The sequence below is a fragment of the Amblyraja radiata genome, chromosome 15 (assembly GCF_010909765.2).
Source record: "Amblyraja radiata isolate CabotCenter1 chromosome 15, sAmbRad1.1.pri, whole genome shotgun sequence".
Taxonomy (NCBI): Eukaryota; Metazoa; Chordata; class Chondrichthyes; order Rajiformes; family Rajidae; genus Amblyraja; species Amblyraja radiata.
Window position 1 is genome coordinate 13417726 of NC_045970.1, and position 18505 is coordinate 13436230.

At 39.1% G+C, this 18505-nt stretch overlaps 1 protein-coding gene across 1 annotated transcript in view; it reads right to left on the bottom strand.

Moving 5' to 3' along the window:
- Positions 1-18505, bottom strand: part of lrrc27 (leucine rich repeat containing 27) — a 96092-nt gene that overhangs the window by 66815 nt on the left and 10772 nt on the right. The window contains exons 3-4 of the mRNA XM_033034745.1: positions 6903-7129; positions 4442-4528 (exon numbers count right to left, since the gene is read on the bottom strand). Of these exons, the coding sequence (XP_032890636.1) occupies positions 4442-4528; positions 6903-7129 (314 nt within the window). The remainder of the gene's footprint in view (positions 1-4441; positions 4529-6902; positions 7130-18505) is intronic.

Genomic DNA, 18505 nt, shown 5'->3' on the forward strand with positions numbered 1-18505 from the left:
AGCTCATGCCTCCAGTCCTGGCAATATCCTTGTAAATCTTGTTTGCACTCTTTCCAGCTTAGCAACACCAATATCTTGTACAACTGTAACATAACCTTGCAACTTCTATACACAATACTCTAACTATTTAAGGCCAATATGCCTAAATACTCTGATGCCACTATCAGGTTACTATGCACCTGCACTCCTAGATCCCACTGCTCTAAAACACTCCCCAGAGCCCTGCCATTCACTGTGTAGATCCTGCCCTGGTTAGACATCCCAAAATGCAACAACTCACACTTCTCTGTATGAAAACCCTTCAACCATTCCTCAGCCCATCTGCCTAACCCATTAAGATCATGCTGTTATTTTTGACAGCCATCTTCTCTATCAACAATACTACCCACTTTAATGTAATCTGCAAACTTACTATTCACTCCTTGTACTTTCTCATCCAAATCATCGATATAGATGACAAACAGCAATGGGCCCAGCACTGAACCCTGAGGCCTACCACTAGTAACAGACCTCCTTGCCATCACCCTCTGCTTCCTTCCATGAAGCCAGCTTTCTATCCAGTCGGCTCTCTCTTTGGATGCCATGTGATCTAATTTTCCAGAGCATGCCTTGTTGAAATCCATAACTATAATATTCACAGCTCTGCCCTCATGAACCTTTTTGGCCACAACTTTAAAAAAATCAATCAGATACCTGAGACACGATCTCCCACGTACAGAACATGCTATCCCTAACTAGCCCTTGTCCATCTAAACGGGTGTCAGAGGTTATGGGGAGAAGGCAGGAGAATGGGGTTAGGAGAGATAGATCAGCCATGATTGAATGGCGGAGTAGACGATGGGCTGAATGGCCTAATTCTATGCCTAACCCTTATGATCTTATGATCTTAAATGCATGTACATCTTATCCCTCAGAATACTTTCTAGTACCTTTCCGACCACAGATGTTAGCATCACTGGCCTATATAGTTCCCAGGCTTTTCCCTGCAGCTCTTTTTAAAAAGAGGCACGACATTTGCCACACTCCATCTTCTGTCACCTCACCTGTATTTAATGATGACGCATAAATCTTAGTCATGGCACCTGCAATTTCCTCTCTAGCTTCCCACAGTGTCCTTAGATGTATCTGATCAGGCCCAGGAGATTTGTCTACCTTTGTACGAGTTAGCACCTCCTTGAATGTAATTCTGACTGCCCTCAAGCCATCTCCATTGACTGCCCCAAGAACGCCGGTCCTCATATCTTTCTCCGTGGTAAAAACAGACAAGAAATACTCATTGAAGACTTTGCCAATCTTGAGTGGCTCCACAGAGTTGGCTGCTTTGATTCCTGAGGGGCCCCACCACTCTTCCCTTGATGTATTTATAAAATGTATTGGGATTATTCTTAATATTATCTGCCAGTTATTTCCTGTCCATCATTTGCCCTCCTGAATTCTTTTTTAGCATGCTCCTCAGTTCCCAAAACTCCTCCAGGAATACACCTGATCCCACTTGTTCTTTGGCACTGGCATGAGTGTGGAGTCTTATAGAGTGTGAGAGGTTAACGATGTCTGCGAATACCTCGGCCAGACAGTCCACACAAGTCCCGAAGATGGAGCCGGGGACTCCACACAGGCTAATTGCTTTCCGTGGATTCCCTCTCAGCGGGGCTGATCTTGTGTCTGCCACAGTAAAGCGGCCTTTTCACGGGGCGACTTGACGCAAGAGTTAACCGGAGTTTAACATCGTGGGAACCTCGTGCGATAACAGTACGGCATTCGTGGACCACCGTGGACCACCGTAGCGCTAACGGCAGGTCATCGTGTAACTTGGTCACTCGGGAGAAAATTCAAGAAAGTTTGAATTTCTCCAAGATTGACTTGTACACTTGTGGTTGAGTATTGCAACATTATATGAACGTAGTGGCCAGTGCGATATCCGTAATAACTCTTGCGGGTACCGTGGGAACTCCTGCGAACGGTGAACCCGGAAGCTGGACAGAGGGGACAGAAGGTGAGTAAAAATTATCTTCTGTGGGATTGAATTTAAAAAATAAATAAAAATAAAGATTTGCATCCGCATATGGACATCAACTTATTCATGAGTTATGTTAATGAGATTCAAGAAAATAACTATAATCTTTAAAAGGGACTTTAAAAGGGACTTTACTGAAAGGTTACGCATTTTTATGGTCCGTGAGAAATTTTTCACATGTACTTCTTTGAGAGATACAGGTCGGAGTCCTCGGGTCCAGGGGTCCGGAACGCTACCAATCAATGTTGTACAGAGACCCGTGTAAGGAGTGAACTGCACATGCTGGTTTAAACCGAAGACAGACACAAAAAGCTGGAGTAACTCAGCGAGTCAAGCAGCATCTCTGGAGAAAAAAAGCTGATGTTTCGGGACGAGACACATCTTCAGACTCAATTCCGATTAGGCTGTCTGAAGAAGGGTTCCGATTCGAATCGTCACCTATTCTTTTTCTCCAGAGATGCTGCCTGACCCGCTGACTTACTCCAGCTTTTTATGTTTTTCTTCCCAGATCTGACTTACCTGCTGAGTTACACCAACATTTTGTGTCCTTCTGTGCGTATTAACCAGCATTAACCAGCGTCTGCAGTTCCTTTAGACATTACCTAACTTCAGATTTTAGAGATATAGCGCGTGGGAACTCCTGCAAACGGTAAACCCGGAAGCTGGACAGAGGGGACAGAAGGTGAGTAAAAAGGTGGTCTCAATATCGACAAGGGAACATGTGTCCTTCGAGGACGTCCCACCTAATTGTCATTGTTGGATAATCTTTTTAACAGGAACACTTGCAGAGATGGCTCCCAGAAAATCTCAAAAGAAAGGGGGTAAAGCGTGTCAGAGATGTTTTTGCCATGTTGCGCTATTCAGTTTCTATATTGTTTCAGTTTCTATATCTATATTGTTGCTCTATTCAGTTTCCCAGGGGGTCGGGACGGGACTGGAGTTGGGAGGGAAAGGTGGGGGAGTCGAGGGAGAGGAGGGGGAGACAGATGGGGGTGTCTTCATTTACTGGCGGCGGGTGTCTGTCACTGAAACAGGCAGGTGAGATTTCACATCCACCTTGTGTGTGCCTCTCTCTCTCTCTCCCTCCCTCTTACACAGGCTGAGAGACTCTGCCTCTGTGAGTGTACGTCTCTTTCTCCCCCTCTCCCACACACAGTAAGACCGAGGTACTGTGCTCAGTCCATCTGTGTCTCCCACATACACAGTAAAATATGTCTCCAAATGAGCTAATTCAACCAAGGGAGGATATATATAGTGTGTGAAAAAAAAAGTTACATCATTTGTGTCACGTGTAGTTCACGATGTTCATTCAAGATTTAACGCGAAAGCTCGGGAAACGGACAAGTCACTCGCACAAATAACAGAAATGCCGAGTACCGTGGGAACTCTTTATCTACACCCGTTATATCGTGCGAGACTCGTGCTGGACCACGACCTCTTCACTCTGGTGACATCTTGCGTCAACTCGCCCCGTGAAAAAGCCCCATAACTGTTGGTACAAGAGACTGACGGGGTGGGTGACGTTCCTCTGCTGACCTTCTGTTCAAAGCAAGCGTCAATTTCATTGAGCTCATCAGGGATACTGTCTGACTTCACTTTGTAACCTGTTATAGCATGTAAGCCATGCCACAATCCATGGATGTCTGTGTCATTGCCTCGGTACTCCAGCTTGGTCCGGAATTGGCATCCTTAATGGCTCTGCGAAGTTTATAGATAGATTTCTTGTATCACTTAGGATTGTTTGACTTGAATGCTGCAGACTGGGACTTCACCTGGGAGTGGATCTCGCAGATCATGCATGGTTTCCATTTGAGGAACACATATATCATCTTCATTAGAACGCAGTCCTCTATACACTTGCTGACGAGGTGTGTGACAGCAGTGGCATATTCATATAGGTTAGCTGCAGTGGCCTTGAATATGGACTAGTCCACCAACTCAAAAAAGTTTGCTTATTGGTTAGAAGTATTTTCGGAGAGTCAAGAGATAAATCACTCACCACAAGATTCCCAGCCTCTGACATGCTCGTATCTTACTTATGTAGGTGGTTCACTTAAAATCCTGGCCAAAATCAACCCAGCCCCATCCAGCCCCAATTCACCCCGCAGCCCCCCCCCAACCACCCCCACCTGCCTACACCCCACACACTAATAGAGGAGAAACTGCTGGAATGCCATTGAATATCAAAAGGAGCTGGTTAGATTCTTTCTTGTGACTTACAGTCATTACCTCTTGTGACAAGAATGCTTGATATCACCATACCTCTGAAGATGATGGTTGGGCCTAGGTTTCTCTTTTAAGGAACTCTTGTAGCAATGTCCTGGGCCAAGGGTGACCAACCTTCAATAATCCCAACATTTTCCTGAGTGTGAGGTGAAAACACAACCAACAGATTTTTTTAACGATTCCCATTGAGTTCAGTTTTACCAGAATCCTTGATGCCATAATCTTCAAAATCTACCTTGATGTCATGGCGGTTAGTTGCACCCTGTACCTCTGAATTATTTCTGAGATCTATTTTTGGATTAACTCAATGGTCAGCTAAATACTCTTACACTTCCGGAAGTGGCGGCGCTGTTAACAGCTGCGGCTCGCCTGCAGTCCGTCTGTCTTTACTTTTTTCTGTTGTTTTTTTTGTCTTGTTTTGGTTAAGTTTTAGTTTGTTGGGTTGTGTTAGAGGGGGTGAAACATGTTCTCTGTCTCTTCCTTCGGGGGAATGCTACTTTTTCGTGTCGTATCCCCCTTCTCTGCCTCCGTCTGCGCTGAGGCCTAATGGCGGAGCTGGCAGCCTCCAACCTGCGACCGACCCCGAGGCTCCGGAGGCAGAGCCAGCCAGGACTTACCAACGAGAGGCTGGCCGTCTTCGGGGCTAAGGCAGCGGTGGCCCGACTTGCTGGTGCGGCTTTCTGGCTTTCGGCGGCGGCCTGGAGCTGATGCAGCGGGGCTCGGAGCTGAGACTGCGGGACCCGGAGCTGGGGCAGCGGCCTGGAGCTGGGGCGGCTGCCCGGAGCTGGGTCGGCGGCCCGGAGCGGAGACTGCGGGACCTGGAGCGGAGACTGCGGGACCCGGAGCTGGGGCGGCGGCTCGGAGTGGAGACTGCGGGACCCGGAACTGGGGCGGCGGCCTGGAGCGGAGACTGCGGGACCCGGAGCTGGGGCGGCGGCCCGGAGCGGAGACTGCGGGACCCGGAGCTGGGGCGGCGGCCCGAAGCAGAGACTGCGGGACCCGGAGCTGGGGAGGCGGCCCGGAGCGGAGACTGCGGGACCCGGAGCTGGGGCGGCGGCCTGGAGCGGGGGCGGCGGCCCGGAGCTGGGGCGGCGGCCCGGAGCTGATGCTGTGGCGGGCCGTCTCGGAGCGGAGACGGCGTTCGGGCTTTCGGCGGCGGCGACATCACCACGGAGGTCCGCTGGACTGGAGGACGGCATCTTCGGCCTGGATCGATCGCCTCAGCGCAGAGGGAGAACAAGGAGGGAAGAGACGGAGACTAAGACTTTGCCTCCATCAGTGAGGATGTGCTTGGTGAACTCACTGTGGTGGATGTTTAATTTGTGTTTATTGTATGTTTTGTTATTATTGATTCTGTGTATGACTGCAGGCAACATAATTTCGTTCAGACCGAAAGGTCTGAATGACAATAAAGGAATCTAATCTAATCTAATCTAATCTACTACCATGGGAACAGATAAACAGTTCTACAGTCCTCATGATATCCAATCAGGATGAAAATTAAGCAGCTAATCAAAAACTCTGAAAACATTTTTATTTTCAATGAAAGCAGAGCCCAGCACAGTTGCCAGAGATCAGTTCTGGAAGTGAGCGATTTTGGCAAAACCCAGATAAGTAGTTGCTGTTTGACAGCACTGTGAACAATACTGTTCATCAGAATAGAGAGTAGATTGTTGATAATAACCTTGACTGGGCAATGTCTGGCTTTCTGGACAGGATATACCACATTAGGTTGGTGCCAAGAGATACAATATAGAGCGGATTCTGAGCTCTTGAGCAGGTGTTTATAATCTTTTTACAGAGCTCTAAGCCATTTCCCGATATCAAAATGACAACATTCTTAGCTATTGGGTATCACCAGGACTACAGAGGTTTGTTTGTTTTTCACCAATAGTCCTATTATTTAGTTGAATATTATGTAATGCCAAGTCAATGGACCCGGGGTAGAAAGGAAACTGCAATTTGCAAAGAAGTCCCATAAGAAGACTTATTTTTAACTTAGCAGATCTAAGTTGGAACATACTTTATGAAGCATTCAGAGCTTTGACTGACCGAAAAAAAAGCTGCAATTATTATTTTTCCATATAAATTTTTTTTTAAATCAAAATCTTTTTCATTTAGTTTTCAGGACATAACAAAGTACAAAGTTGTCCATTTGTTACAGACAAAGTGTACGAAAAGAATAAATAAAAACCAACTTATGCCAACATATAACAAGACAACAACAATAAAAGAAAACCGAGATACCAAAACCGAGAGACAAAATGGCGCCGGTGAGACGGCAGCCTGTCGCGTGCAGCTGTGTGTAGTGTGTGTGTTTATTTAGTATTTTACTAGACTACGTATAAGTGTTATAGCTACAACTATTGCGTGTTGTTGAGTTCTTAACCAATTACCAAATTCTTAACCAAGACTTAACCATACTATCTGGGGGAACGGTAGTGAAATATGTGCCTGATATCGGCCAGACGGACGGAGCAAACTGCCGTGGTATACACCCGTCAGGAACTGCTAAGCCTGGTACATGGCTCAATATTCGGGATTCGACATGACATATCGAAGGAACTCTTACAGAGGAGACATCGGGGAACGCGTGCAGGGGTGAAGAGAAACAAGAGGAGGTTGGCGAGAACATGGAGAGAGACTTTTAAACCAGCCCTACCATCTATCACCATGGGAAATGCTCGCTGCCTAACGAACAAATTAGACGAATTAGAAACCCTGGTCAGGTACCAGAAATTGTACCGGGTGAGCAGCATCGTTAGCCTGACAGAGACGTGGTTGACGGAAAACACGTCCGATTCTCTGATCAGTTTCACCGGTTTCAGGACGATACGAGCGGACAGGGACACCGGAGCGAGCGGTAAGCAGAAAGGTGGGGGGCTTTTACTGCTCGTCAACAACAAGTGGTGTAACCCTAATCACGCTACTATCAAAGAACAGATATGCAACAAGGACATTGAACTTTTAGCGGTTAGTTTAAGACCATATTACCTACCCAGGGAGTTCACTGTGGTGGTAGCCATTGTTGTTTACATTCCTCCATCTGCCAAGGCGGAAGTCGCGTGTGACGTGCTGCACACCACTATCGCGAGACTCCAGTCCAAGTACCCAGAGGCGTTCATTGTTGTGTCTGGAGATTACAACCATGTCTGTCTCTCTAAGACTTTGCCCACTTTTAAACAGTTTATTGACTGTACAACTAGAGGTGATAAAACGCTGGATCTCTTGTATGCAAATGTGAAAAATGCATACAAATGTACTGCACTGCCCCCTCTTGGTCGATCAGACCACGACATGCTACATCTCTCTCCCTCCTACACCCCAGCTGCCAAGAGGCTGCCTGTCACCACCAGAACATCAAGAGACTGGTATCCTGAGGCTGATGAAGCCCTGAGGTACTGTTTTGAGACAACAGATTGGGATGTGTTCTGTGAGGAGTATGGGGAAGACATTGACGGCCTAACAGAATGCATTACCCATTACATCAATTTCTGTTATGATGACATCATGCCATCCAGGGTAATTCGTTGCTACCTTAATAACAAACCATGGATTACCAGCAGCCTGAAGGCCTTACTAAATGAGAAGAAAAAGGCTTTCAGGGAGAGCGACAGGAATAAAATCAAAGAACTTCAAAAGGAACTGAAGGTGAGGATTAAGGAGGGGAAAGAAGCTTATAGGTTCAAACTAGAACGACAGCTGCAGCAAGATGGAGTGAAGCAGGTATGGGCTGGAATGTGAAAGATCACGGGCATGAAGCAGAAGGGCGGTACACTGCCTGATGGTGAACAGAGTCTGGCTGATGATCTGAACAGATTTTTTAACAGATTTGACTGCCCCACACCACCCCAGCCTCCCCCACCTGGTCTGCTGACCATTGCTGCTTCCTCTCCACCTCCCCTCCCTCTCTCCAACACTCCTGAGATGTCACCTGCACGGAGTCCCCTCTTCCCACCTCCTACTCCACCAGCAGCCCCACCTATGACTCTTCATACTGCTCAGGTCAAGATGAAGCTGGACAGACTGAAGCCAGGGAAAGCAGTGGGGCCCGATGACACCAGCCCAAGGCTACGGAAGACTTGCTCTTCAGAGCCGTGTGGTATCCTAACACACCTGTTCAAACCTGAGCTTGCGTCTACAGAAGGTCCCACGGCTGTGGAAAACATCTTGCCTGGTACCTGTCCCAAAGAAGACCCATCCCGCTCACCACAATGACTACAGACCAGTAGCGCTCACCTCACATATTATGAAGACATTTGAGAGACTTGTCCTCTCCTACATCAGGACTAGTGTGTCAACTCAAATGGATCCTTTACAGTTTGCATATCAGCCTAACATCAGTGTTGATGATGCCCTCATTTACATGCTGCAGAGGGTGTACACACATCTGGACACTACTGATGCATCTGTAAGGATTACATTCTTTGACTTCTCAAGCGCCTTTAACACAATTCAGCCCCGACTGCTAGGGGAGAAGATGGAGAAGATGAAGGTGGATCCATTACTGGTACTGTGGTGTTTGGATTACCTTTTCCTCAGACCACAGTACGTGCGCCTACAGAACAATGTCTCAAGCACCATCCTGAGCAGCACAGGGGCTCCACAAGGAACTGTGCTGGCTCCATTCCTGTTCACCATCTACACAGCGGATTTCCAATACAACACCAACAGCTGCTTTTTGCAGAAATTTTCAGATGACACAGCTGTTGTCAGCCTCATCAAAGGGGGCAATGAGGAGGAGTATAGAGTTACAATAAACAACTTTGTGGAGTGGAGTGCACACAATAACCTCCATCTCAACACCACAAAAACCAAGGAAATAGTTGTGGATTTCAGGAGGGGGAGGAGGAGGTCTCAACCAACACCAATCACCATCAGGGGCACTGAGGTGGAGGTGGTCGCCAACCACAGGTACCTTGGTGTGCAGCTTGACAGTGAGCTGGACTGGAAGAGTCATATGGAGGCGGTGTACAGGAAGGGACAAAGTCAACTGTATTTCTTAAGGAGGCTAAGGTCATTCAACATCTGCCAACCCCTGCTGTGCAGTGTCTACCATTCAGTGGTGGCCAGTGCTCTGTTTTTTGCTGTGGCCTGTTGGGGAGAAGGCGCCCGCTTAGCGGACAAAAACAGACTGGACAAGCTGATCAGGAAGGCCGGCTCAGTGGTCGGGGCTGAGCAACTAACGGTCCAGCAGGTGGCAGAGGCCAGAACTCTGAACAAACTGGGTTCAATAATGACCAACCCCACTCACCCACTCCACGCCCTGAAGTTGATCAAGAGCAGCACCTTCAGTCAGAGACTGATTGCACCAATGTGCAAAACTGAGAGATATAGGAAGTCTTGTATACCAGCTGCTATAAGGTTTTACAATGCACAAAAAAAACTTTGCACTTTTTTAGTATTCATTCATTGTATTTTAACTTATTAAGTATGGAAGCTATCTGAGGAAATGTGTGGTCTTATGTCTGTCTTGAAGCTGTTGTGGCACTGTAATTTCCTGTAAAGGATTATTAAAGTATCTATCTATCTATCTATCTATCTATCTATCTATCTATCTATCTATCTATCTATCTATCTATCTATCTATCTATCTATCTATCTATCTATCTATCTATCTATCTATCTATCTATCTATCTATCTATCTATCTATCTATCTATCTATCTATCTATCTATCTATCTATCTATCTATCTATCTATCTATCTATCTATCTATCTATCTATCTATCTATCTATCTATCTATCTATCTATCTATCTATCTATCTATCTATCTATCTATCTATCTATCTATCTATCTATCTATCTATCTATCTATCTATCTATCTATCTATCTATCTATCTATCTATCTATCTATCTATCTATCTATCTATCTATCTATCTATCTATCTATCTATCTATCTATCTATCTATCTATCTATCTATCTATCTATCTATCTATCTATCTATCTATCTATCTATCTATCTATCTATCTATCTATCTATCTATCTATCTATCTATCTATCTATCTATCTATCTATCTATCTATCTATCTATCTATCTATCTATCTATCTATCTATCTATCTATCTATCTATCTATCTATCTATCTATCTATCTATCTATCTATCTATCTATCTATCTATCTATCTATCTATCTATCTATCTATCTATCTATCTATCTATCTATCTATCTATCTATCTATCTATCTATCTATCTATCTATCTATCTATCTATCTATCTATCTATCTATCTATCTATCTATCTATCTATCTATCTATCTATCTATCTATCTATCTATCTATCTATCTATCTATCTATCTATCTATCTATCTATCTATCTATCTATCTATCTATCTATCTATCTATCTATCTATCTATCTATCTATCTATCTATCTATCTATCTATCTATCTATCTATCTATCTATCTATCTATCTATCTATCTATCTATCTATCTATCTATCTATCTATCTATCTATCTATCTATCTATCTATCTATCTATCTATCTATCTATCTATCTATCTATCTATCTATCTATCTATCTATCTATCTATCTATCTATCTATCTATCTATCTATCTATCTATCTATCTATCTATCTATCTATCTATCTATCTATCTATCTATCTATCTATCTATCTATCTATCTATCTATCTATCTATCTATCTATCTATCTATCTATCTATCTATCTATCTATCTATCTATCTATCTATCTATCTATCTATCTATCTATCTATCTATCTATCTATCTATCTATCTATCTATCTATCTATCTATCTATCTATCTATCTATCTATCTATCTATCTATCTATCTATCTATCTATCTATCTATCTATCTATCTATCTATCTATCTATCTATCTATCTATCTATCTATCTATCTATCTATCTATCTATCTATCTATCTATCTATCTATCTATCTATCTATCTATCTATCTATCTATCTATCTATCTATCTATCTATCTATCTATCTATCTATCTATCTATCTATCTATCTATCTATCTATCTATCTATCTATCTATCTATCTATCTATCTATCTATCTATCTATCTATCTATCTATCTATCTATCTATCTATCTATCTATCTATCTATCTATCTATCTATCTATCTATCTATCTATCTATCTATCTATCTATCTATCTATCTATCTATCTATCTATCTATCTATCTATCTATCTATCTATCTATCTATCTATCTATCTATCTATCTATCTATCTATCTATCTATCTATCTATCTATCTATCTATCTATCTATCTATCTATCTATCTATCTATCTATCTATCTATCTATCTATCTATCTATCTATCTATCTATCTATCTATCTATCTATCTATCTATCTATCTATCTATCTATCTATCTATCTATCTATCTATCTATCTATCTATCTATCTATCTATCTATCTATCTATCTATCTATCTATCTATCTATCTATCTATCTATCTATCTATCTATCTATCTATCTATCTATCTATCTATCTATCTATCTATCTATCTATCTATCTATCTATCTATCTATCTATCTATCTATCTATCTATCTATCTATCTATCTATCTATCTATCTATCTATCTATCTATCTATCTATCTATCTATCTATCTATCTATCTATCTATCTATCTATCTATCTATCTATCTATCTATCTATCTATCTATCTATCTATCTATCTATCTATCTATCTATCTATCTATCTATCTATCTATCTATCTATCTATCTATCTATCTATCTATCTATCTATCTATCTATCTATCTATCTATCTATCTATCTATCTATCTATCTATCTATCTATCTATCTATCTATCTATCTATCTATCTATCTATCTATCTATCTATCTATCTATCTATCTATCTATCTATCTATCTATCTATCTATCTATCTATCTATCTATCTATCTATCTATCTATCTATCTATCTATCTATCTATCTATCTATCTATCTATCTATCTATCTATCTATCTATCTATCTATCTATCTATCTATCTATCTATCTATCTATCTATCTATCTATCTATCTATCTATCTATCTATCTATCTATCTATCTATCTATCTATCTATCTATCTATCTATCTATCTATCTATCTATCTATCTATCTATCTATCTATCTATCTATCTATCTATCTATCTATCTATCTATCTATCTATCTATCTATCTATCTATCTATCTATCTATCTATCTATCTATCTATCTATCTATCTATCTATCTATCTATCTATCTATCTATCTATCTATCTATCTATCTATCTATCTATCTATCTATCTATCTATCTATCTATCTATCTATCTATCTATCTATCTATCTATCTATCTATCTATCTATCTATCTATCTATCTATCTATCTATCTATCTATCTATCTATCTATCTATCTATCTATCTATCTATCTATCTATCTATCTATCTATCTATCTATCTATCTATCTATCTATCTATCTATCTATCTATCTATCTATCTATCTATCTATCTATCTATCTATCTATCTATCTATCTATCTATCTATCTATCTATCTATCTATCTATCTATCTATCTATCTATCTATCTATCTATCTATCTATCTATCTATCTATCTATCTATCTATCTATCTATCTATCTATCTATCTATCTATCTATCTATCTATCTATCTATCTATCTATCTATCTATCTATCTATCTATCTATCTATCTATCTATCTATCTATCTATCTATCTATCTATCTATCTATCTATCTATCTATCTATCTATCTATCTATCTATCTATCTATCTATCTATCTATCTATCTATCTATCTATCTATCTATCTATCTATCTATCTATCTATCTATCTATCTATCTATCTATCTATCTATCTATCTATCTATCTATCTATCTATCTATCTATCTATCTATCTATCTATCTATCTATCTATCTATCTATCTATCTATCTATCTATCTATCTATCTATCTATCTATCTATCTATCTATCTATCTATCTATCTATCTATCTATCTATCTATCTATCTATCTATCTATCTATCTATCTATCTATCTATCTATCTATCTATCTATCTATCTATCTATCTATCTATCTATCTATCTATCTATCTATCTATCTATCTATCTATCTATCTATCTATCTATCTATCTATCTATCTATCTATCTATCTATCTATCTATCTATCTATCTATCTATCTATCTATCTATCTATCTATCTATCTATCTATCTATCTATCTATCTATCTATCTATCTATCTATCTATCTATCTATCTATCTATCTATCTATCTATCTATCTATCTATCTATCTATCTATCTATCTATCTATCTATCTATCTATCTATCTATCTATCTATCTATCTATCTATCTATCTATCTATCTATCTATCTATCTATCTATCTATCTATCTATCTATCTATCTATCTATCTATCTATCTATCTATCTATCTATCTATCTATCTATCTATCTATCTATCTATCTATCTATCTATCTATCTATCTATCTATCTATCTATCTATCTATCTATCTATCTATCTATCTATCTATCTATCTATCTATCTATCTATCTATCTATCTATCTATCTATCTATCTATCTATCTATCTATCTATCTATCTATCTATCTATCTATCTATCTATCTATCTATCTATCTCTATCTATCTATCTATCTATCTATCTATCTATCTATCTATCTATCTATCTATCTATCTATCTATCTATCTATCTATCTATCTATCTATCTATCTATCTATCTAGCGATCTATCTATCTATCTATCTATCTATCTATCTATCTATCTATCTATCTATCTATCTATCTATCTATCTATCTATCTATCTATCTATCTATCTATCTATCTATCTATCTATCTATCTATCTATCTATCTATCTATCTATCTATCTATCTATCTATCTATCTATCTATCTATCTATCTATCTATCTATCTATCTATCTATCTATCTATCTATCTATCTATCTATCTATCTATCTATCTATCTATCTATCTATCTATCTATCTATCTATCTATCTATCTATCTATCTATCTATCTATCTATCTATCTATCTATCTATCTATCTATCTATCTATCTATCTATCTATCTATCTATCTATCTATCTATCTATCTATCTATCTATCTATCTATCTATCTATCTATCTATCTATCTATCTATCTATCTATCTATCTATCTATCTATCTATCTATCTATCTATCTATCTATCTATCTATCTATCTATCTATCTATCTATCTATCTATCTATCTATCTATCTATCTATCTATCTATCTATCTATCATCTATCTATCTATCTATCTATCTATCTATCTATCTATCTATCTATCTATCTATCTATCTATCTATCTATCTATCTATCTATCTATCTATCTATCTATCTATCTATCTATCTATCTATCTATCTATCTATCTATCTATCTATCTATCTATCTATCTATCTATCTATCTATCTATCTATCTATCTATCTATCTATCTATCTATCTATCTATCTATCTATCTATCTATCTATCTATCTATCTATCTATCTATCTATCTATCTATCTATCTATCTATCTATCTATCTATCTATCTATCTATCTATCTATCTATCTATCTATCTATCTATCTATCTATCTATCTATCTATCTATCTATCTATCTATCTATCTATCTATCTATCTATCTATCTATCTATCTATCTATCTATCTATCTATCTATCTATCTATCTATCTATCTATCTATCTATCTATCTATCTATCTATCTATCTATCTATCTATCTATCTATCTATCTATCTATCTATCTATCTATCTATCTATCTATCTATCTATCTATCTATCTATCTATCTATCTATCTATCTATCTATCTATCTATCTATCGATCTATCTATCTATCGATCTATCTATCTATCTATCTATCTATCTATCTATCTATCTATCTATCTATCTATCTATCTATCTATCTATCTATCTATCTATCTATCTATCTATCTATCTATCTATCTATCTATCTATCTATCTATCTATCTATCTATCTATCTATCTATCTATCTATCTATCTATCTATCTATCTATCTATCTATCTATCTATCTTTCAAATGTTGACATTATGCACGCTGGTTTTGCATCATACACAATATTTAGTGAGTCTATTTAACTTATTTGAAAATTTCAGACAGCCTGAATGTTTCCCCTCTCAATCCCTTTTTCAATTACACTTTAACAAGGTATCCTTCCGTGGCCATTGGTGTCATTCACAGATCCAAAATTCACTGGACTCAGCAAGCAAATGCTAAAAAACTGTCTGGCACTCCAACTTAGAATCTATGTATCCATTGATGATCTTGTTAACCCACGAGCTTCTCTTTTTTATTAGTTATTATGATGGTGTGGCAGAAAAGGTCAGCCTTTCTGTCAGGATTAAACACTATACTCCTACTTTATTGTCTGTGTGAAACATTACACATACATGTGCTAGGCTTGTTGCTTGAATTATATTTAAGAGGCTCCTGATATCCAGCTAGAATTCTTTCTGTCACAAAGCTGAGCTATTCAATTCTCTCAGCTATCGATACCAAGTGGAATAATCAAATCAGCTAAGATTGGCTTCAGTCCTGGGATTTCACAGGGTACAAAGTTTTGACATCACAAGTGGACCGCACATAATTGGGCTGGCGGTATTCCTTACAACCTCCTCCCTTCCTGTTCCCTTTTGTCTGCATCTTGGGACAATGTGCTGAATGATAGAATTTAAATTATCCATTGGCTGGGGATTGTCCCTAAGTATCTTCTTGCCATAGCACTCATTTGTCCATGTAATAAATTTCTTCAGTTTTGACCCCATTAGTAGGATGCTTGGCATGGTCCTATCAGTTCTACTGTCTCCTCATGGACCAGGTTTGATCATATTTATCACAATTAAATCCCCTTCATGCTCCGCTCATTTTCCGGGTAATCTTATAGCCTATGCTAAAACTTTTTACACCATGAAACTGTATGGAAAAAACAGGTAATTAAGAGCAAATTAATAAGTCTAAATGAATGATTGACTAATTGATCTGTGTTGAGTTCACAAATGCTCAGATTAATTGAAATGGAAATGAATGGTTACATTGTGGATAGGAAGAAAACTACCACTTTAATTATTCTAAAACAACTAAAATTTAAAAGCAGTGGGTATGAAGGTTGATGTTGTAAAATTCAGCACAGGGTGAACCATATGCAAAAGGTGTTGCTAAATAAAATGAAAACAATAATCACATAAACATTCGCATGACAATATGTAAAATTGCCTTGGTATATAATGTTCACAAAACAACGGACAAATCCAAACTGTCCAATTATGGACTAATGTTTTTATTCAGTCATAAATACAAGAATCGAAGATGTCAAAGGCACTACTATGAAACTGTACAAATGCAGCAGTAATTTGTTCAAAAATGTCCAGCTAGGTTTTGATAGGACCACTTAACTCCGAGACCACAACATAGCCTTGACATAAATATAGGCACATTACAGCATTATTAGAAAGGAAGCAAGGGAGAATAAATTGGCAGCAGTTGTTATTGGGGAAGTCCACATAAGACATTTGGGAGTCGTTAAAGATCAGCTGATTAGAGTTCAGGACAGGCATATTTACATACTTAATAGGAGAAAATGTAAGCCATTCGGCCCATCACGTCTACTCCGCCATTCAATCATGGCTGATCTATCTTTCCCTTTCAACCCCATTCTCCTGCCTTCTCCCCATTTCCCTTGACACAATAATCAACCATGTATCTGTCAATCTCCGCCTTAAAAATACTCAATGACTAGGCCTCTGTGGCCATGAATTCCACAGATTTACCACCTGCTGACAATAGAAATTCCTTCTCAACTCCTTTCTTAAGGTATTCCTTTTATTCTGAGGCTATGCACTGGTTCTAGATTCTCCCATTAGTGGAAAGGTGCTCTCCATATTTACTCTAACCAGAACTTTCACTTTTCGTTAAGTTTCAACGAGGGTCCCCTCATCCTTCTAAACTCCAGCGAGTGCAGTCAAACGCTCATCATATGCCCAGTGCCGTCAAACGCTCATCATATGGTAACCCAGTCATTACTGAGATGCTTCGCATAAACCTCATGTGGACCCCGTCCACCACCAGCACAATCTTCCTCAGATATGGGGCCCAAAACTGCTCACAATACTCCAAATGCAGTCTGACTAGTGCCTTATAAAGCCTCAGCATTACATCCCCGTTTTATATTCTAGTTCTCTCTAAATAAATGCTAACATCGCAATAGCCTTCCTTACTACTGATTCAACTTGCGAATTAACCTTTTGGGAACCCTGCACCAGCACTCCCAAGTCTATTTACACCTCCGATTTCCAAATAATTCTCCCCATTTAGAAAATTGGCTATGCCTTTATGCTTGCTACCAAAGTGTATGGGATTATGCAGGGATCTGTGCTGGGATCTCTGCTGTTTGTGATATATATATACAGTGGCTTGCAAATGTTTTCATACCCCTTGAACTTTTCCACATTTTGTCACGTTACAACCACAAACGTAAATGTATTTTATTGGGATTTTATGTGATAGACCAACACAAAGTGGTGCATAATTGTGAAGTGGAAGGAAAATGATACATGGTTTTCAAAATTTTTTTACAAATAAAAAAACTGAAAAGTGTGGCGTGCAAAAGTATTCAGCCCCCCTGAGTCAATACTTTGTAGAAACACCTTTCGCTGCAATTACAGCTGCAAGTCTTTTGGGGTATGTCTCTACCAGTTTTGCACATCTAGAGACTGAAAATTTTGCCCATTCTTCCTTGCAAAATAGCTCAAGCTCAGTCAGATTGGATGGAGAGCGTCTGTGAACAGCAATTTTCAAGTCTTGCCAGAGATTCTCAATTGGATTTAGGTCTGGACTTTGACTGGGCCATTCTAACACATGAATATGCTTTGATCTAAACCATTCCATTGTAGCTCTGGCTGTATGTTTAGGGTCGTTGTCCTGCTGGAAGGTGAACCTTATAGAAGTTATATAGAATGTATATAGAAGAAACACGTTACTTCTTAAATCTAACCAATATGCTTAAAACATTTAGTAAAGCTCAGCAAATGTCAGCAAATGTGTGCTCAGAAGTCAAGGCCCAAAAACATGTTATTGTTTAGTTTATTTTGCTTCAGTTAGAACATTATGATAACTTAGAAATTGGAGATAAAAGACAAGGACAGTACGAGGTTAAAGTTAGTAAAAACATGAATGCTAAGCAGCCAAAGATAAGAACTGAAATTATAATAAAATGCTGCATGAAAATATAGTTCAGTGAGCATTT